Source organism: Opisthocomus hoazin, chromosome 7, assembly GCF_030867145.1.
Source record: "Opisthocomus hoazin isolate bOpiHoa1 chromosome 7, bOpiHoa1.hap1, whole genome shotgun sequence".
NCBI classification, from domain to species: Eukaryota; Metazoa; Chordata; class Aves; order Opisthocomiformes; family Opisthocomidae; genus Opisthocomus; species Opisthocomus hoazin.
Window position 1 is genome coordinate 69,284,751 of NC_134420.1, and position 22,982 is coordinate 69,307,732.

At 39.7% G+C, this 22,982-nt stretch overlaps 1 protein-coding gene across 11 annotated transcripts in view; it reads right to left on the reverse strand.

Annotated features, from left to right (window-relative positions):
- The window catches only part of KIAA0586 (KIAA0586 ortholog), a 75,524-nt gene that overhangs the window by 25,187 nt on the left and 27,355 nt on the right, over window positions 1–22,982 (reverse strand). For 2 of the 11 annotated variants that reach the window (XM_075426975.1, XM_075426981.1), the window contains exons 20-29: window positions 18,613–18,809; window positions 18,291–18,409; window positions 17,522–17,706; window positions 14,825–14,984; window positions 14,006–14,231; window positions 13,226–13,467; window positions 12,645–12,730; window positions 9,351–9,485; window positions 7,544–7,721; window positions 4,318–4,457 (exon numbers count right to left, since the gene is read on the reverse strand). In XM_075426975.1, coding sequence (XP_075283090.1) covers window positions 4,318–4,457; window positions 7,544–7,721; window positions 9,351–9,485; window positions 12,645–12,730; window positions 13,226–13,467; window positions 14,006–14,231; window positions 14,825–14,984; window positions 17,522–17,706; window positions 18,291–18,409; window positions 18,613–18,809 — 1,668 coding nt within the window. Of the gene's footprint in view, window positions 1–4,317; window positions 4,458–7,543; window positions 7,722–9,350; window positions 9,486–12,644; window positions 12,731–13,225; window positions 13,468–14,005; window positions 14,232–14,824; window positions 14,985–17,521; window positions 17,707–18,290; window positions 18,410–18,612; window positions 18,810–22,982 lie in introns of those variants that run through there. The other 9 variants (XM_075426979.1, XM_075426977.1, XM_075426978.1 and 6 more) reach the window with 9 other exon arrangements.

A 22,982-nucleotide genomic window follows, 5' to 3' on the forward strand; every position in this document is an offset into this window, starting at 1 on the left:
GCATGTGGCAGAAAGAACATAAGATTTCTCTGGCTTTCTTCTATACCCAGGACTTCTCCCTAGGTATTATCCTCCCAAGTAAAAAGGGAAAGTTGAAAATGGAAAGAAAAAGAAAAAATTCAGCACGCAGGTTGGAAAACCCACGCCAAGTATAAAATCTATTTGCTTCATCATGTTTTTCCACTCTTCCTGAAATTCGCTTCAGGACCTAGGTCTGCAGCAATGCACTATGCAAAAACAGTTTCTTAGAAGAAACAAACACTTTGTGTGTTAAAAAGGGAGACACCACATTTGTCAAGTACACTTGTTGTCTTATGCGTTAACTGGAGCGGGAATTGTGGCCAAGGACATTCCACTAAGTGTAGACAGGAAACATGAAAAGTCAAAAACAGAGTCATGGCGACCTACAAGGCTTAAGCATTCTCTAAGACAAATAAATTTGATTTCTTAAGTTATTCTGCTGATCTCACAGATGAATGTAACATTTTTGAGGAAGATTCTTAAAGAAGGAAGAACATGGGAAAGATCATAAATGTTTGCATATCTCACTGCATTTGGAGCCTATGGACAGAACTGCCGTATCACTTCTGTGAAAATTATTTTCCCTGAGAAGCAATGGCATGGATATTCTCTCGAAGACCTGATGACAGTATTTTACTCCTCAAAAGCTGAAGAGGAAGAAAAGGAAAGTATGGTTCAGTTCTGCAAGAGAAACCCTCCACTACTGTGGGGGCCACAAGCAGCCAAAAATATAAACGAAAAGAAGAAAATGTTTATGTCTGGCAAACAATAAGCATGGTGCCAACTACGCAATCAGGGCTTTCCATTTCTTTCAGCTAACAACTGTCTCCTACAGTAACACAAATCTCAACCATAATGATACTGCTTCTCATGTACTCAACTATCATTTAAGCCAGTGTTGCAAAAAACAGCGGGAACAAAAAGAGAACCTGTTCAGTCACTGTCTTTTCCTCAGTGGCTGCATGGCACATTTACACTCCCCAGTGAACAAAGCGTAGAGGCCTATGGTTGTCATCTCTAACAAGCACCAACAGAACCTCACCAGCACAGCAGTGAGCTTAAGCTGACAAAAGTGAATATGCACACATCTGAGATCAAGCTGGCATCTTCACAAGGCACTATGGTCATGGATAGACCAGTTAGGATTGGCACTAACTCGGGTACCTCTACACACTGTCATGTTGACCAACTCGGTTCATTGTTCCCCGCTGACAAGGTAAGAAAGAGTTGAGATGGTGTTCTGAAAGCAGGAAGCTCTCATGGAAATGTGACCGAAAGCTACCAACGTTACAGAACATTAAACGTAAGCATGAGTCCATTTGAAGTCTTTGGTCTGTTTTGGATTTTTCATAAGACAAACCAAAAACCAGTTTAAACTGAACTGAGGTGCAAACAGAAGTTGAGATAACACATAGATTCATAACCTGCAATTACATATTCCTAGAAGATTAAAAACCCATGTCTTGAAATACTGAAAAAATGAAAGGTAATGAGAATACCAAAGTGACAATCCCACTTTAAAAATGTTGATTGTATAAAAATATTCATACTTATATAAGAGCATAACGAAAATTTTTCACAACTGATTTTCTAAGATTTTAACAATGGATTTGAGACTTCAAATTATTTAGATTTATCATATTCAAAATGTTTAGCCACACAAACATGACTTTCAGTGTTCACGTCCCTCCCGATCAAAATGATTTATCTAGAATAGGAAAAGCCCAGCTTCCTCCTAGTCATCTCTGACTTCTTACAGCTGAGAGCACAGGGGCAAAGTGGCCACAAATAACAGTTCATTCCTGTATTGTTGCACAAGAATGGACAGAAGGGGTCAAACCGAAGAGGCATTCAGTCTGGCATTCTAACAGTGGCTAAAAGCATATATAAATCTCACAAAAATCCAATGCCAGAAATGGAGGAGCAGCCAAAGAATTTGGGTAGATAAGAAAATTCCTGTATGACTTAAGCCATTTGTTTTGGAGTGAGTGACTACAGAGACTTCACTTTTCGTGACTAAAAGAAGGCTTTTGCTCCTGCCCTACATGAAAAGACAATGCTCTTTCTGTTGGTCAGAATCTGATCCACACACCCGTGCCAGGGAGCAAACAAGCAGCACGTATACAGCAGCTCCATGCAACTGCCCACAGCCTCTCTCAGAAGAGGGTCCTGCTCAGATAGATTACAGAAACCACCCAAGCTTTTCCATAACAAGCCCTAACATCCAGGAGGATCATTCCCAGTTAAATCACAGCAAAGCTCTACCAAACCCAAGGCCCAGCTGGACCCCATCTGAAATACTGTGTATTTTCTCTGGCCTCTCAGCAAACACCATGAAAAGCCTAGTTTTGCTCCTAAACAGATTAGTCTTCCTGCTTTGTATGTAGCTGATACATCTTCATTTCAATGAAGGCAAAACACTGCCTGGGGATGAAAAACAAGATGTGAAACAGCTGATGTGAGTGTCAGTGACTAAGTTGGGAGAAAATCTTTTAAGAAGTTTAAAGTGATTATCGCCTTAAACATCACATAGAATGAATCATTCTGAAAGCCTGAGTATCTCTTGCACTCTTAGCTAATATTATGTTACCAGAAAATCTGCTTCCTACAGGCAGGTGACAAAGCAGATCCAGCCACAGATCTGAATACAGATGCCACCCCTAACTGAAACTAGGGGAAAGGTTCATCATTGTTACACAGTAGATAGACGCTGTCAAAACAAGCTTTCAAATCATCTGGTATGGGGATTTTTTTTTTTTTTTCAGAGAAGGATGTACAGATCCAGTAGAGAGTCTTGTGGAGCATGGCTTTGCCTCAACCTGGACAGACATTTACAGTGGTTATTGCTTACAGGTATGGTCACATCATAGAAAAGGAAAAAAATCAGCCCATGAGAAACAGTGATTTGGAGTTGTATGTGAGGAACATCCACACACAGGAAGACATAATTTTGTTTGGGGAGTAAAAAACAAACCAGAAAAAAACACTCACACAAAGCTCAGGGGCTGATTTCATTGGTTTGGAGGGAGGGTGAGATTTACGTGTCAGCAGGCAAAAAACCCCACAGGGTCAGATGCAAGAAAACGTTTCTGAAGATAACATAATATATAAACTACCTGTTTATTTTCTATGCAAGACACTGTATCAGAACACATTCCATATCTTGCATAGGTAAGACTATGTACATGAGTAATCTTACACGTGGTACATTATCATTTGCCTGTACCCAGGCAAGCAAAAATCAACCCTAACCCCATCAGCTAATTCTCCAGAGCATGAGACGCAGGTATCACTGGGTTCTTTATCACAGCTAATGGTGCTAAAAGAAGGAAACATGTTTTACCCTCTCCGTCCCTTTTACTTCTGGCTAGTGAAACAATAACAACGATACGAGCTTCACCCCAACAGAATCCAGTCTTGCCTGTGAACAGTCATTCCAAGAAATAACATGTTCCGGTGATCTCAAAGTGAAAGAGGTATGACATTTAAAATCCTCTTTGAAGATGCAACACATCACTTCAGATGACATATTTAAGAACTGTTCAGACACCAGTGGCACAATACACATCGAGGCTCAAAAACATTAAACCAAAGACAGGTTAATATAAGATACCTCAGGTTATTTTTAATATAGAACATCAGGGAAGGACAGAATGCATCCATGAACATAGCAACCATGGTAAGTATATTATTACTTTCAAACACGCTGTGAAGCTTAACATATTAAAGAGCAATCTGCTACCTCATTTTTAGCTTTTGCCACTTGCTATTTGACTTTATCTTCAGTTAGTGAGTAAACCATCATCTCTAGGCAACAGCACATACATAAAGTAGCAAGATTAACTCTATAGGTTTCAAGAAGAAATCAACAGGATCTTTCTCTACCTTCAAGTATTCTGAGGTACCTCATCGTTACCGCCTTTCCAACCCTGCCCCTACGAGGACAACTGAGGCTCCTGAAATGCTGAGTCAGTGGGTTACAACTGGTGAAGCCAAGCCTCTGTTGTTGCTTCCTCTCCCATATATCCCTCACATTATTCTTCAGTATTTGAAGCACTGTGCCCCTAAAACACTGGAATGCCCCATGTGAACTGAGTATGAATAGTATCAGAACCTGTGAGACCAGTGAAGCTGTGAGGAAGTGCAAAAAAAAGCAGAAGAGAAGGTCCGAGCTGTAGAAACTCTTTGGTCTGGACTTCTGTGATGTCAGGCACCATAGCGAAGCAGGAAAACTTCTCTTCCTAGGTTTCAGTTTGCACTTTCTGACCGGTCACAGAAAAGATCTTTTGAGTTTACCTGGGACAGATCCTCTGAGAGCGATGTCCCCCTGCAGCTTGGCTGGGCTGCTTGCAGAACAGGATCTGAAACTGGTTGCGATTCCAGTTCGGCCATAAGCATTGGACCACGACTTGTATCTCCATCTCCAAGAATTTCTGCTGAGAGAAAAAAATAATGAGAAAAAAATTCCTTGATGAGCTGGAGCAATAATCTCCCAGTCAACCCATGTGTCAGGTTGTAGAGCCTTTTAAGATTCAGCAATGGGACATGCAACATTAAAGAGAATTATTTCCTCCCTACATGGCTTACTGTATATCCCTTAAATTGTTCTTATGGGGAAAAAAGAAATAAGAAATACATGCCTGTGGAAATTGAAAAAAATAAATCAGTTTATCATCCGTAGATCTCTAACATGGCAAGCATTTACGATAGCTTCAGAGCTGTATACTTCATCATACCATTATATGCTTAATGAGCTTTATCACGTGTATTGGAAAGATATTGGAAAGACTTCTTCATGAAAATGTTTCACTGTTGTCTGAATGAAAAGAAACCTGTATGGAGTCTTTTTTAAAGGGATAATTTGCTATATAATCCAGCATTTATCATGCCTTTGCAGCCTGCAAGTGTGTAAAGTATGTTTATGAAAAATGTACTGACAGCTCACGAACTAACTTTAGCCTTCTGCTATCACACAGAGCCAAAGAATGAATTTTAGGCCTAATTACCTATAATTATTTCTTAATTAACTGTAATTATTGTTCACTTTAAGACTACATGTGCCACATTTCATTTGCATGTTGGTTTTTATATCCATGACTTTAAACACTGAAAACAAGGATTTACAAATGAAAGACTGATTATCAGGATGCTGTCATACACCTGCTTGAGCAACATCTTCTCCATCCTACAAACAGACATCATGTTTCCATCATACAAATAAAAACTGGTCACAAAACTGAAGATACCCATAGACACACAATCCCCAGAATTAGTACAGATATATCTGAGTGACTCATTCTGACAGAGAAACTGAGTACACACTGCAAGGTTATATGTACAGAGATATACACTCTGAAATGTATGAACTTGTACACCCACTGGTGCAACAATTATTTAATTTTACCCCTAAAAATCATTCTGAAATAAAATTATGGACCTGCATTGTAATTGTTGTGGCTACCAAGAAATAGCACTTTGTCCTGACTTGCAGGACATGCAATCTCACATACCAGTGGACGGACAAAAAACATCTGGAAGAAAACTGGAAACAATCACAGACCATTCCTTCCCCCTTTCCACCTCCCCACAAGAACAGGTGGTTTCCTATTCAATGCTGACTTTGCTACCAAAAGGACCTGGAAACAAGATTTTGTGTTCCTCCTTGATATGAAAACACTCTTGTCTCAAATATAGATCCTATCTTTTATACAATGACATTTCCTTTGCAATGTCAATGAACGCTGTGCTGTGTGTTCAGAGGTGGGCAGGGAGGGAAGCAAAGTTAAAAAACATTAGAATGCAAAAGAACTCAGCCTGGGATTATTACAGATTATGTAAAAGCATAGGGCATTCCCCCTCTGGTAGTCAGTCCAGGGTGTTTGCCCCCTCCGAAAAAAATGCAACAACAGAAACAATAGTACAAGATTTAGAGAGATGAGCATAAAAAAATTACTAGAGAAACACACTGTTTCTAGATCATCATCATCATATACAGGATCTGGTTTTGAAAAATGTTAGGTATTTACAGGACAAAGGGCATCCTACATTAAATTAAATAAATTTTTAAAATAGATACAGAGGAGATGCAAACATCTTATGCCAGATACAGCTAGGGATAGTCTGGCTGAGAAGGAAATACTCCTAGCAGACAGGTTCACCAATTAACGCGCATCTTCTAACTCTCTGTACGGTCCTGAGCACTGTTAGAGATTTACCGCAGATTGATCTAGATCACTAATTTATTCCTACATCACGGCGTTCCTAGTGCTGACTGTCCTCTAACAACACAGTGTTAAACAAGTGACTTCAAGAAATGTCTTAAACCAGGGAGCCTAATGTAACCAATCTTCAAACAACATTCAACAAACGACTTTCAAGTAAAATTTTGATATTATATAATGTACCAGAACTATTTTCAAGACTGCCACCTGTGTAGCTGGTCCAGAATGTTAGGTAACAGCTAGCTTAAAAAGCTTACTCTCTGTATAACCAGTTCAAATGTGAATCAGTTCAAAACCAAGCAAACTCTTATTCCTCTGAGATTATTCTTGCCACGTGTCGAACACATTCAATTTCAATCCACTTCCTACTGGTCAAAGGGTGAGATATGCTTCTCTTGTCAAATTGATAAAAGTGAAAATTAAAAGGACAGAAAACCAGCTGTTTAATCACTTTAAACAAATTTTGATGAATCAGTGCAGCCACATTTGTGTTGTAACAGCTTAATAACTATTTCAGTTTAGTGTTTAGTGTAATCATATTTAAAACCACAGTCTACAAAATGAAGAGTTTCTACATGCTTGCAGCAGCTTAATTAAGCAAGTATAGAAGTACATTTTCAGATAACAATAGAGAAACTGGGATAAAAAGATAAGGGAGAGGAAGGATGGGCCATTGGTTACAGCACTAGTTTCAAATGAAAAGAAACAAATTAATTTCCCTGCTTTACCACAGCAACCTACAATACTTTGTACAAGCCACTACGTGTGCACCTCAACTACCCATCTGGGAAAAAAAGATTTTTCATTTTGTTATAGGAATATATGGAGCTAAAATACATTACCGATCATGAGACACTGCAGACTCGAGACTCCTTGATGTAGTGATGAAAACAATGAGTAGTGCTGTGTAAGGGGACAGAGCGAAGCAGCTTGAACTGCCAGTGTTAATATCTGTCCCATGGAAACCAACTTGAAGAACAGTCAAACTTAAGTGTTTCTGAATTTTACTTGAAAGAATAAAACACATACTTTACAAGTCAACTCTTGAATGGGCAAGTGGGTACTTGGCATGAATTTTGTTCAAATTGTAAAGTACTACAGACAAAGAAGAGTGAAGACATAGCTTGAATTAAATCCAGTTCTCAGAATAGGAATGCTAATCATTTTGTTTCAGCAACTGCCTGTAAATTTTTAATACTGGATTTTGAACATACTCTCTGAAATTATTTCAGATACTGTTACAGAAGAAAACTCAGAACCCAGATAACTATCACAGAGAAGAAATAACAGTCTAACTGTACCTCCAATTTGGGCAAGCCCTGGCGATGGAGACCGGAACCCCTGGTGTGGTCTGTTCTCAGAGATCCGAGCAGTTGGATGATCCATATAAACTGAACGTCCCATTAGGATTCTTTCTGCTGCTCTGGTCAGCCTCGGTCTTTGACCTGCACTGAGCTCCCCAGCACTACCATCAGAATCCTACATAGAACAGCAACATCAGAGCAGCAGGTATCAAAAACTCCAATGTACTTCTTCCAAAACCAGGCACTGTTTTCTAATGACATTAACCCTTACAGCATACATAAACTTAAGTCTATACTATTAGCATAGAGGTATCATCTAACTGGTTTTGAAAGCAAGACCTACATTTATCACTACGGGACAGAAAAGAATCACTTACAGACCAAGAAGATCCCTTGTTTTGTTAGTGGTATCCCAACGTGATCAGAACCTTAGTTATATTTTTAGCACATCAAGTCTTTAATGTTACACACATGGCCACTGTGTAACAGTTACACACATGGCCTGAGCTTGTAGCACTGGAAGCATTTAAAAGCTATTGAGTGTCTGCTGCACAGCATGTCAGATAAAAAGTTCAATTTTTAAGTAGGTTTGGATGGCACTTAAAATAGGGATGGGTTGTCTGGATTCTGAATTTGAAAGCTGCAGAGAAACAACAGTTTGCTTCTGCAGAGGAAAACAAGTTGAATACACATACACACATGTGCACAGTATCACTCTAAGGCAATACTAGGAACATCTAGGAGAATATTCTTTCTCTTATAAATGAGAAAGTATTCTTGCACACACCTTGTCAGAATCTGGGGGGGCATTTATTAGTGTCTTGTACAGACAGACTGAGCAGTCTGTGACTACGGGAAAGGGAAAAAGCAAATTAGAGATGCATTTGTAATTGGCAGCCCTGATGAGCAAATATCACTGTAACTACAGTCAGGCTCTGAGCTGACACTGCAGAAAGCTTTTCACTAAATCCATCCACCAAAGCTGATTAAGCAAAATAAAGACAGACAAAGCAACAGTTAAGGAGGTGAGTGAAGTTACTAGTGATTTAGACTGAACTGATCAAGACAGAAGAAACTGCACATGCATCGATAAATTCACAAAAAGCAAGAACTACCGTAAATGAAGGTGTTCATGAACCATGTTTCAAGTATTCAAAGTTCACTTCCTTTAAACATTCCTCCAACTACGTCAGTTAGAGTAGATTCCCAATCCGAAATTCCACACAGAAAATACTTAGATGTGTAACAAAAAAAATGACCTTTGTCCTTTGTGATGCAGACAGCTGTATTTTTGTTAGCCTGTTTTTTCTGCCAGCTGAATATGAATATTTTGAGGTTTTGTTCCAAGATCGGTATCACCAGCATATGCAGAAGTGCATGTAAACATTTGCTGAGCCATTCTTCATAGCTCCCTAAAACACTCACATGGCTGTTAAGTGCAGTGAACTTGTACTGTTAAACCTACCACTTATATTGCCGAAGCGATGGAAAACCTCCCTGGTGTTCAAAATGACAGGGCAAATCTGGTACACTGGAATAGTCACATACACACCTTGAAAACTAGGTACATGTGATACTATGTACAGCTAAATTGCTTATAATAACACTCTGCCTTCACTGATTTTAAGAATTTTCACACAAGAACATAGCCAACAGAAGTGGGATCGCTTCTAGCAGGGCATGAAGTATATGAGAATGTTCTATAGCCAATAGGAAGGATATGCTTGAAGTATTTTATCTACTTTTGAGTAAGAAAGCATCGCTTCAAAACTACTGTATTGGCAGGAAAAGGACTGTAACTTACCTCCAAACAGTACATTCCTTCTTGTGCAGCTACAGGTGCTTGATTTAATTTGGCTAAAAGAGTCAGGACAGGATCCCTGTGATAGCTTTTATCCAGTCTTCTCACCACTTGCCCTTCACTGGGAGGATCATAATCCTAAAATAAAGAAACAAAATCCAAATAATACATAATCCTAAACCCGTTTTTTGTAGGAACTTGGATCATACTTACTTTAGTTCACAATTAAGTTTTTCTCTTTCATAAAGGAAGTTGTTAAGAGTTTCCACATCAAGAACTCGTGTCATAAAAATCTAGGCATCTAAAAATAAGCAAACTGGTGCACTGTTTTCTCCTTTACCTACAGACATGCGCAGTCTTTATCCAATACATTAGACTGCAATGCTTAGAGAAGAGCAAGGTCCTTTAGGCCTTCAAATTTCAGCGAAACAGTTAAATCCTCACACATACTGGTTGCTAGCAACGATCTGGCTACAGAGCTGCTCTCTCCAGCAAGGATTTAGCTTCCTCAGCCAGAGAGTCTAGTTTGAGGATGGAGGACTACTGGAAGGAGTTACGCTCCACCTAACAAAGAGAAGGAAGAACATCTTAGCAAGCAAGCTCTCTCATCTGATGAAGAAAACTTTAATTTAGGTTCACCTGATAACAGAGTTTAAGAGAGAAAGTGTGGCAGACAGAGGAGGTATCCAAAGTGAAGCCCACAAAGCGAACTTTCACAATCTTGATCAAGAGGGAGGGCATCCTCCTCAAGTGCCTATATGCTCAGATGGCGAAGTCTGGATAACAGATAGAAAGATCTGCAAGTTCAGGGCACGGTCTCACAACTATGACTTGTACGAGATCATGGATATTCGATGGGAAAATACACACAAGTGGAGTTTGGTCATGTATGGGCAGAAATACAAATACAAAGATGATGAGGGGACTGGAGCATCTCTCCTACGAGGAGAGGCTGAGGGAGCTGGGCTTGTTCAGCCTGAAGAAGAGAAGGCTGAGAGGGGACCTTATAAATGCTTACAAATATCTGAAGGGTGGGTGTCAGGAGGATGGGGCCAGACTCTTCTCAGTGGTGCTCAGCGACAGGACAAGGGGCAATGGGCACAAACTGAAGCAGAGGAAGTTCCGTCTGAACATGAGGAAGAACTTCTTCCCTCTGAGGGTGACGGAGCCCTGGCACAGGCTGCCCAGGGAGGTTGTGGAGTCTCCTTCTCTGGAGATATTCAAGACCTGCCTGGACAAGGTCCTATGCAACCTGCTCTAGGTGACCCTGTTTCGGCAGGAGGTTTGGACTAGATGATCCAGAGAGGTCTCTTCCGACCCCTACCATTCTGTGATTCTGTGAAATGTTTAGGAAAGATAGGCAGGGAGAAGAAAGGAGGACTCCTACTCTAGGACATTTAAACTGCATTACTGAGGTTGGAAGGGATCTCTGGAGATTGTCTAGTACAACCTGACGGCACAAGGCAGCACCCCTTCCAGTGCTTAGCCACCCCCACAGTAAAAACATTTATGATGTTTAAACAGAATTTCCTGAATTTCAAGATGTGTCCACTACTTCCTGCCTTTTCAGTGGACACCACTCAGAAGAGTCTGGCTCTGTCTTCCTTACTCCTTCCCACCAAATATTTATACACTTTGATAAGATCCTCCCCTGAGCCTTCTCTTCTCCAGGCTAAACGATCCAAGGTCTCTCAGTCTTTCCTCCTATGCCAGATGCACCAATCCCTTAACCATTTGCGTAGCCCTTTGCTGGACTTACTCCAGCAAATCCTTATCTTCCTTGTACTGGAGAGCCCATAACTGGACACAGTACTCCAATTTCTATCCCACCAGTAATGATTAAAGGGGAAGGACCACCTTCCTGATCTGCTGGCAATGCACTGCCCAATGCAGCAGAGGACAATGGTGGCCTTTGCGACAAGGGCTTATTTACTGATCCACATTCAACTTGTCCACCAGGATCCCCAGATTCTTCTCTGCAATGCCACTTTCCAGCTGGTCAGCCCCCCAGCATGTACTGGTGCAGGGAGCTGCTTCTCCTCAGGTGCAGGACATGGTATTTCCCCATGTTGAACTTAATGAGATTCCTGTCAGCCCATTTTTCCAGCCCAATGAGGTCCCTCTGAATGGTGGCACAAGCCTCTGGTGTATCAGCCAGTTTTGTATCATCTGCAAAGTTGCTGATGATGTAGTCTGTCCCATCATCTAGGTCATTACTGAGCATGTTAAACAGCACTGGTGCTAGCACTGACCCCTGGCATACATCAACAGTGATCGGTCTCCAGCTGGACTTTGTGCCACTGACCACAGCCCTTTCAAGCCCAGTAGCTCAGCCAGTTTTCAATCCTAGGTCAAATCATTCCTTGAATTCACAGACCTCCATGTGCCTATTCATGGTCTGAGTCAGGATCACAGGGGAAAGGAATGCTAGGGATGTTGTGAGCAGGGTCTCCTTCAGAGCACCTGACCAACAGAAAGTAAGAGGAGGCTTTCTACAAAACATTAACCAGGGTCTGGTGACTGCAATTCTTCATCCTCACAGCAGATTTCAACTATCTGGACATCTTCTAGAAGAGCCATACAGCATTGTGGAGGCAGTCCAGGAAATTTTTAGAAATCCCTCTGGAGTTCCCTTCCAACCCATACTAGTACAATTTCACTACCAATTTTTCTTTTTCCTTTCATAAAGAAAATAAAAAATTTTGTTTAAGTGGAGTATTACTCTACCTGATACTATCATTTATATGACAGCTATGTCCTAGCAAGAGGCATTACACAAAGTCAGAGAGGGAAAGTCCAGGCATTTGAGGAAAAGTGTTAAAAGAGAAAGGGAATGGAGAATACCTTGACCTGGGAGGCTTCCAGGACAATGGACTAAAGCAGACACCAGATAAAAAACTATACTGACATTCTAAGCAGCTTTAACTAACTCCATCCTCAGCTAACCTACTTCAATAATTTAATCACACAAGCAATTAAAAGACGGCTCAAAGCTGAAACCGCTCAGAGCATAACAATGTTCTATTCCGTTTAAGATGTCTTAAAACTAAAAATAAAGAGATGAAAAGCATATTAGCTATCTCTCACCTATATAAATCGTTCAACTTTTTCTTAATATAAATTAGCTTGTATAATGGTTTTTTCTTTCTTTGGAGCTCTGAAATTCTAACATTCTTTGTAAGTGTACACTATAAAGTGTAAATTTACAAAGTTTACAAGTCATATGCGTAAAGTACATCCAATTTATCAAGCTGGTCAAGGTAGAATACCACGCTAACTTGGGAAATATTTCCTTACCATTTCATTGGCATCATGTAAAGTAGTCGTTAAGCTCTCAGCGAGGTTTGGAAGAGACAGTCCTCCTTCTGCGAATGCTGAAAAATCTTATAAGTTACAAATATTAAAAAACATGCAAGTTATATGAAAGAAATCCAAGGTCCCATTCTTTAATAATTGAAACATTGTGCTTCAGTAAAGTTGGAAATTGCTTCTACTGGATGTGTATTGTAAAGGCGTATTTTCAGCTTCCAGGAAAATCGCTCTTATAATTTGCTTTCAATAAAAATTTAGTACTTAGTACCACATGGTACTTATGGAAGTACCATGCTGCAATTATTTTACAAGTTGATCTTATGAAAAAACGGCAGATTTAATCTTTTTTCATTAGTAAGCAGAAGTATTTTGTTCAGAGACAAGAAAATGAGCAATGAGGTCTCTTAAAAACCAAAACCATGAACTGAGAGTTAAGGACCAGGTTAATGTTTGCAGTTTTATCAGAAAATGTATGAAATGTAACTTCAGTAGACTGGAAGAGAAGTTTATATAAAAAAAAAAATTAATCCAAATTCTAATTTCCACAAAATTGTCTACTTCATTACCTCTTGCAGCCAGCATCTGTCCATAGCTGAAGAGCACCTCGCCTTCTGAGATGGGTCTGTCAGCAGTGTCTGTTTCTGTGAGGGTAAGGCTGCTTTCCTGTGTGGACTTCCCAGAACTAACTGTAGGCACAGGTGATGGAACCTGTGGATTGCAAGGAAGCGATTCAAAGGGCCTCGCTGACAACTGCTGAGATGGTAAAACCAAGGCCTCTGGTTCCTCATCATTAGCCACTGACATCTCACTACAATGTAAGAATATGCATCATGAATACCCCAAAACACATTGAACAAGATATACTAAAGTCCTAAATCAATACTGAAAAGAAATTAATTTGCAAGTAGTTTCTCAAATGAAAGAGCACAGTATTTTACAGAACAGTCTGAGAATCAACATGGTTAAATAACACTACTAAAGAAATTCCGGTTATAACTAAAAATTGCCATGCATATTCCCACAGAAGTAACAGAAAAAAATAAAACGCTAGTAATACAATATTCCATTGTCACTACATTTATTACTGGCAGGTGTAACAATACGAATTTACTAAGTACAACATTCAGCAGGACAATGAATAAGGACTGATAAATCCTGACAAAGGTCCTAATTTCACATTTTTCTCCAAAATATAAGCCAAGCAATTCAAAAAAAGAATCCTGGCTTACCTCAATGCCTCCTGACATACACATTAAGCACTTCTTTATACTGACTTTTTGAGAACATATGTAGAAAGAACATACGTATTCATTTTTTTAAGAAATAAGAAAATCTGTTCAACTCACACAGCCTTGTGACAGAATGGTTCTTCAGTTAAAGGGCTGGGTTTCTCTTCTTCCAGAGGAAGTTCTGCATCATCCCATGGGTTTGGAGGCTTTGGACTTCCTATTTTTCCAGCTTCAGAACCCGCTTCTGAGGCAGGAGGGCTTGGTGTGGTTGTTCTAGGAGGCGTATTGACAGGGGTAACCACAGGTGTGCCAATGCGACTGGTGGCAGCTGGAATCCCAACTCCTGCATGCGTGAAGTCAAATTTCAGATCAGAAAAGAAAGCAGGAAATAAATCTCAGACAGGCAACTAGTAAATTCTACCAAGCACTTGTAGTTTTCGTGATACCTTTTGATAGTTATGGAGACAAGACTAGATTAAGGCTAGTTTCTTTCAAGTACAGTGCTGGCACCTGAAGGAGCTAGAATAAAACCTCATTTGCTTACTTTCTTTAATAAGGGAGACTGTTCTGCATTTTAAAAACTAAGATGCTTTACTTAGAGAGTGTAAGTTTGGGTTAATTAACATTAGAAACACAGGAAGGAGCAAAAGACGAGTATTTTTCTGATGTGAAAAACTGCGGAGGGGCTTGGAGGGGTGGGAATCACACAGACCATAGAAATGTGCATTAAGTTTGAAAACAGAACTCTTACCAAATAAAGGATGTTTGCTTTTTATATGAATTAGCCCATAATTTCTGTACTACATGAGTTCCCACTTGAATTATAGCCTCAAGAATATTTATACTGAGAGATAACATGTCTTTGAAGAAGAAAATTAAAGGCAGTAGATTAAAGCATATTTGCTACTTCCAAACTTCAATTACTATTTTCACTACCTGTTTCTTTAAGTTTTTCATGTTTGCGAACATCCCCGCTCGTTTCTGTAAGAGATAGACAAGACTCTGGAGTTTTGACCGGAGGCAATTCTTTTTCTGAAGGTGGTGTTTCTGGTGGTGTGGCCTGCGGTGTTGGCAATGGAGTAGGCACAAGAGACTCCTGAGGGAAAAAAAACAAACATAACCACAGTTATTATCTCAATGCAAAATTCCTATCTTCCAGGTATCCCCAGAGATAGCTGAGGAAGAGAGAGAAAGGCAGGTTATCACAGAACAGGAACAGTTGTTGCTTAGACACACACTTCATGGATCTAACTCCTCCTTCTAAACATAAAGTTGTACCAGGCTAAATGGTATGCCTGGACAAAATAAGTTAAAAACCAGTAAATTATGCATTAGAGTGATGACATTTCGAAATCATTATGTATAGAATAGAACAGACTATTTCGGTTGGATGAGGAGCTACAACGATCATCTAGTCCAACTGCCTGAGCAATTCAGGGCTGACCGAAAGTTAAAGTATGTGATTAAAGGCATTTTCCAAATGCCTCTTAACCTCTGCCAGGCTTGGGGCATCGACCACCTCTCTAGGAAGCCCCTTCCAGTGTTGCACCACCCTCTCGGTAAAGAAATGCTTCCTAATATCCAGTCTATGAATTATATGATTATACGAATTTTAATAAAGCATTTGATATAATGTTAAGCAAGAAAATATTTTGTGACATGGATAAAATTGAGTCAGTATGATAACTTTACGGGAAGAGAATCAGCTAAAGAGAAGACTACAAACAAAGCAACAGCCAAGACAGTAAAGCACTAAAATAAGCACAAACATAGTTGTGATGTTCCTTAAAAAAATGACAGTAATGGAGATAAATCTGACAAGCAAGTATGATGACTGTCATTTAGTCTGCTATGGAGGAATATGATGGACCTTTCCATGTTTTTTTCCTGCCCTGTTCTCTCATATTTCATAAAGAAAACAAGATAATGGTGCTAAAGGAAGGCTTCCAGACTAGTTTCTGAAGAATAAATCCTCAGACTGATGATTTTTATTCAGAACTCTTACAGGAAGCTGAGTATGCTAACACATTTGGCAGTTCACAGACAACTGCGTGACATCCTGAACACCAAAGAACACAGTAACGGGGCAGCTGAAGCTCTAGACAGGAAACTTCATGGTACGAAAGGGTAGATCAAGAATGCATAAACTACATATTCAAGAACTTCTGCTATAAGCTGCGCAGAAATGGAAAAAGGAGATGAAAAAAACTTTACGAATGTACAAGTTATCCAAAGGATAATTATTAGCCACAAATGTGGACAGACATTAAAAAAACGTAATTGGCTACCTGAGATTCCAATAAAGGCGGGAGAGTACCACTACTATAGCACAAAGCACTGAGGAAACCTCATCTTGCATACTACATTATTATTAAACATGTCTAGTAGCATATTACTGTTACCCGTGGTCAAGACCAGTCTAAACTGGAGAACACAGAAGTGCTGCCTATCAGCAAGAGTCAAAGAATGGTACACATGCGGCCAATTGGTTTACTTAGCCTAACCAAACAAAGGCCAAAAGGGACAGAACTAATCTCCTGAAGTGCGCAAATGTATATATATAGTAAGTAGAAAACAACCATTTCAGCCCAAGGACATTTCAGTGTAGGCTGGTACAGGAACAAGAAGGCTTAAGGGGGCCATTAGTAAATGTAGAATGGTTGTTACAAGAGGTTTCTAAGTACCAGAAGAACAAGCTACAAAGAACAGTCCTGTTTAACGTCACCCCCTCCTTCACCTGTAATGGAGTGAGGAAGAGCTCCTTAAATGCAGGACGGCTGTATTTAAGCCTACAGCAGTGCAATGATTACTTTTGACTACAGATTAATCTGTTGGTAGCTTACAGCAGGCACTAGGTGGTATTTCAGTCTATATGCACTGCAGCTGAAAGAATAATGGATCTCGCTTTCAACAAAGCTTTGAATAGTTAGATTTCTAAGAGCAGCAATTTCCACATTCATCCCAAAGACATTATACAACACCAGATCATAGCACAGCCATGTTGTTATCAAAAGAAGAGCCAGATGTCATTTGATTATCAAAGGGAACAGAGAAAATTATCCTGCATTGCAGGAAGCTCTGCTAATCATTTAAGCATTTACTGAAAACTACTGCACCCAAAACTTAGAAAGAATTAATGCTCATTTTTACAGATATTAAAGAGTGGCTGCAAGCCTATAAGACCAAAAATAATATTGCTTTCAGCTTCTGCTTCCTCTTATAAGAATAGATTAGTTTCTTCATATTTCATTTCTTTCCAGGAAAGTAGCATAGCTATTTTTGTTGAAAATAACATGAGCTATATTTTGACAACATGAAATTAAGTACCAAGTCTTTCTCTTAGAAATCAGTTTCGTGCTCAGCCTTAAAGTAAATAAATAAATATAGCATGTTGCACACAGCACAAAAGGAATTGATTTTTTTCCCTTTTCGAATTTTTTTTTAAGTGAAATAGGTTTAATCTTGTTTCTTGCTGGGGTGTAATAAGAAATAATAAAAAAATGCAAATCACACACATTCAGTTCATCAGTCTTTTTCTGTCATCTTTGTCTTGCACATAGTTGAACCATCATGCCATGAAGAAATCATCCCTTAGAGCTTCAGTAGGAAAGCTTGAATAAAATGGACTCTTACCATCACAATCGTTGCACTTGGAAGAACATTTGTAGCAGGAACTGCTTGCTGAGCCTGCTTGTTACCCAGCATGGTCGCAACTGTCTCACTGAGAGCTTCATTTACAAAATGACTTATCAGTTCTGAGTCCACAGGCACGCCAGCATTGATAAAGAGTTGAAATCCTCCACCACCTGCAACTTCAACTGCAAACGAAGAAACACAAAGCACACATCCAGGTGTCACTTCTCAAAGTGCATGTACTGTACTGCAGCCGCTCATTTTACTCTCCGTGAACTGTTCAACATTCCTTTGCAAAAAGTGATATTTTTATTTTACAGATAAAGAAACAACAGCAGAGAAGCAATTCAGGATCATAAAAGAAAGCAGCAGCAAAGGGCAGTGACATCACAGGAGAAATGCACGTCTCTCATTCTCATACATTTATAAGGGAGGCAATTTTTGACCTATCTATTATGAAAAGAAAGACAAACAAACATTACAGGCTTAGCAAAATGCCAAATCTGATTTAGATGGCATATAACAGAAGTTGATTTGCACAGTGGTGTGTTTTATGTGTTCTTTTTCTTTTTTTAGGTAATTTATTTCAATGGCCTTATAATGCTTGCTCTGTCTCAACATAAATTAAAGCATGCACTTTTGCATTTTATAGTTTCACCGGTTCAGCATTATCCACTCATAGGCTCAGGTACCAGCTACCTACACAGTGTGTTAAAATTAGCTGACAATTGAGATAATCCATCTGCTGAGAACAATAACTCCTACTTACCGATGTCAGAGGTTACAGTCTCACTGTCTTCACTCTCTGAGGTGCTAACACTGGGCACTGTTTCTCTCTGAACGGGGTACATCCCACTGATAATTTTTGCCATTATTTCTTGTTCCACCCTAGCAGAATAAAAATGGTTTAACTCTCAGGAAACACCAAGACACCTAAAAGTGTACAAAAGAGCATTCTTGACATAAAATGCAAGGCAGCTCAAAGAAAAGAGAAGGGGAGGGAAGGGAGGAGAAGAAAGGGAAGGTATTCTTATGGAGTAATTCCTTCTTCCATACATATTTTCTCACCACTTTGTTATATTGCAACTCACCAATTTATCAACCTGTTTTCTATAGTTTCTCTCCTTTGAATCAGTTCATCCAAAACATCAGCAGACTGCTGAGGAGCAGAAACCACTGGAGGAAATAAAGGACCATTGTATTTTGGCGAGGCAACTTTAAACTGTCCATTAAGCTCCAGAAGTGGCTCACAGAACTCTGGAATTTCATCCCTCTCCTCGTCCTGATCCTAATAAATAAGCAGTAAATTAAGTTATGGTGCATTTCTGGAAGGCAGTGTCATTGAGGTAACCATCAGAGTTTTTAATCTGAGAAACATCTGTAGATGTGTCACAGCACACAATCCGCATTCTCCCTTCTTAGTATGTTGTAGTTAATTGATACAATTCTAAGCTTAGCAAATCATAAATCTGTAGAGGTATAAGGCAATGGGCACTGCTAAGTAAAACACGATTTGGCTCATATTTCCTGCCTGTGCTGCACAGGGCAGGGAGCCAATGGTAATGCTAAAACTTGAGAAATTTACTTGTGACACAAGTTGTGTTTTTTTAATATATAGTCGAGAAGTGGTACTCCTTTAAAAAAAAAAAGTTAGCAGAGTTTCTACACTTACTTGTTGGGTTAGGTTTTGTTGGTTTGGTTTGGTTTTTCTTCTTTGGTTTTTGGGTTGGTCTTTTTTTGGTTTGGTTTTTTTTTTTTTTTTAGAAATTAAACTTTTACTTTAAAGTCTCCTGTCCAAAAACATACATTCTCAAAAGTTAATGAGCATGCAGTCAGTCAAAATTCTAATAAAGTTCCCATCACTGAAGACCAGACATTAATAGTTTACACATATGTTACATGTATGTTTACACTTTCACTAACTTCAGCTGCTGAAAGTTAAAGGGTATTTCTGGGTAACCAATTCACAAGATCCTCACAGATACTTTGAATTTAACCATGATGTGCTATTTATAAAAACTATACGAGTTACTCCGGGTGTGTTATAATGTCTGACTGTTTCCAAAGCTGCCACCCTCCTTTTCCCCCCTGAGCATACACACAGCATTAAGTCCCTACAAGTAGTCACCAACCCATATCATAATGTAACACTTTAGAAATGTCTCCTGATAAATGAAAACCTGCATCCTTCACTCATAATATTAAAAACAAATGTCTCTAATAGTAACATGATTCTCTAAGAAGAAAATTTGGCATGCCAGAAAGAGATTAAGAGCTGAGCCCTAAATTACCAGTGAGAAGCATGTGATGTTGCACAAAGGAGCTCACTGTAAATCTACATTTACTAAGATTAATCACCAACATAGTGAAAGGAGAAAAAAGTCATATTTTCCCTTATATAAGTTAAATTTACTTTTAACCCATAAAATAAAAAAAAACCCTACATATTTTCTACAAATAAAAGAACAAATCACTAAAACCAGAAAGAACAGAGACAGGGGTTGGAAAAAAAAAAAGGCAGAAAAGACAGTAACATTTTCCTGTCTCCTTCCCCAACCCAGCATTAATACTTCTCTCCCACGTTAAAAGGAGGTTTTAAAACTAAAAAGTCATATAGGTCCATGATGCTTATTACAACAAAACAACTACTGAGGAGCAGGATCGTTCTAGATCTTTAAATAGTAATAATTCTTCAAAGCAAAGCTGTAACTTACAAAGCCGGGAAAACAGAGTATGTATATTTGGGTGACAAAGACAGATCTCTAAACCATTCTAGGCACAGAAATACAACAGTGAAGTTAAACTCAGAATGGCACTGGATGCCTTGCAAGCTGATAAGCAGTTCATTCTCTTAGGATGTATGTATTCATAACCATTATTCATTCTGACAGCAAAAGTAAAGATGTCTTTGTCCAGTGTTTCATTATACATTTTCTTCTGACTGCATTACTCCATAAATTTTCTTTGATGTTGCCTATTTAATATAATCTTTTCTGAAAGTATGGAAAATACAAACATCTGGATTAAATAAACCAAGCACACACAATAAATCTTACATGGATCTGGTAACTTCTGACAGACTTTTGCAGTTCTCCTGCATTTCTAAATTATGTGCAAAATTATTTTATATTTAATAGTGCACAAATCCAAAAGAAAATTATTTTCATTTTGGGGTGATATATTACCTCTGCTGAAATAAAAAAATAATATAGCAGTCAGTATTCAATTACACAGATTTAACTTGCACATGTATCTCTTTGTAGACCACTCCTGAAAAATCTGCAGTCAATTCTGCATTTTACCTCCCTGGAGACTGTTGAAAATATCTATCACGACTCCCAATCAAAAAATGGCATAAATTAGAAAATCTCTCAGATATGACTGGAACATTAATCAGTGTACTTTACTATAAAGTAGCAGGCTGAAATTCTATTTCCCAAATTACTTTCAGATAATTAAAAGAATGTTTGAAATTATTAGGTGGTGTAGATTAATTTTGTTCCATTACCAAACGTGTATATGCATAGCTTTTCATGGATTTCTCCTTGACAGATTTCTAACGCCATTTTCACAGGCAAGGTCAGGCTGCACTGCAGGTGCCACCTGTGATCTTCTGTCTGAAGAGTTACACATGGGAAAAAATCACTGCACCAAAGAGCATGTATAGGAGACCAGGGCTGAGGAAAACACGTTTACCCTGATCTCTGCAGGTTATGTATTTTGCAGTGGTATTCAAAACGGAAGCAAAAATTCTGAGAAACAAGTCCCCACCTTGCAATTAGGGCATGTTCAGAGAGAGCAAAAAGCGTCTCTAATCTTAAATCCTAGTAAGTTTAGTAAAGGTATTGCAGGATGCTGCTGCTCGTAAGAGTTGGAGAGTAGGCTCAATACATCCGAGAGTCCACGCAGGGCTCATGTTAGCTGAGCTAGCTTCTCACTCTGGAGTAAGGCAGGGTCCATGCAAGGGCTGGCCTTACGAAACCTCTTCTGTGCAGAAAGCCTGAACCTACTTTGTCGTAGGTGCAACCATTGATCGAAAACAAAGAAGTGTGTAAACCAAAGCTGTAACAGCTTTTTCTGCTTTATTCCCCATGTGAATTTTCTTATTGTGAAATAAGACCACCTAATTCAACTATTTTAGAAGATGGAGCTCCGGATCTTTAAACACTAGACATCAAGGGTGCAATGGGAGAACAAGGTGTATCACCTCTTCCTACGGCAGGGCTTGGGTTTCACAAGTTGGGGCACGTTGCATTAGTCCACAAAACTGTGAAAACAAATTCCTGTTAGGTTATGTGACAAAAGGTTTGTCTCCAGCCACACAAAGGAGCACAGAGGAACGACGATGGGTGGGAGAGTAACTTAACACGACAACCAAGCACCCCGACACGGCTACTCCCAGGGCTATCACAGGAGAGGGCTCAGCCCCAGTGTCCAGGAGCAAAAGCCAGAAAGATGAGCCCATGGAAAGCGTCCCCGTAGCACCTTTCTTAAGGTTGGGCAGGTGCACCTGGGTGAGGTAACGACACGATGACTTATCAGGGGATGCAGGGAAGAGTATTTTGGGATGGTAACTTTTCATGTGGTGTTTACGGGGAGGAACCAGAGGTGTGGAAAGGGAAGAACCAAGGTTTGGAGAGGTCCAGGTGTGGGAAAATAGGCAGGTGAGGGGACAAAAGTAAACAAGTGGCTGGTCAGCACGCTCGCTTGGCCTTGTCCTACGCCTGATCAGGGCAGTCTGTCCTGTCTCCTCAATAAACTCCATTTCCAACTATCTTCCTGAGCAAGGGGCTTTTGGGGGATTGCACATCCAGGTGCCAGAGCTGGGGAGGGCAAGGACCCAGGGCCAGCTACCAGGCAGACTGAGTGTCTAACGCCAGATACTGGAGGGATCCACGCTGTGTGTGCCAGGCTAAATACACACATAAGCACACACATATCTGTATGTACACACACACGAGCACACGCGTATTCCAGACCTCCATCCTGAACTGCCAGAGAGGGAAGAGGATCAGCACGTTGGTGCTGTTTGAGTGCTGACCCGCGCAGCCACTCGTGTACACGTATGTATGTGTGCGTGGCACACGCGTGTGTGTGTGTGTGCGCGCCTCTTGGCAATACACGCTCAGCCTCGCTAAGCCTTGCCTCTGTTGGACTACCAACGCTAACAACCAGCTATTCAACTCCTATGTATCTCTTAAATACACATCTTCCAGTAGAAAAGGTAAAGCAAATGCCTGGGCCAGGGTCCTGAAGCCTTTTTGCAATATCCACCAAGGAAGAAACAAATTTTTTCTTAAAAAAAGAGTATTTCACACAAATACTTCTCCTTTTCGGTTCTAACAGAATTCAGTTTTCATAATAAAAGCGGAGCAGAGGGATGAGAACAATAAGCTATTTTCCTGTATAGCATTCTATGCACATTTTTTCACTAATCTGAAGCCTCTTTTATAACAATAAC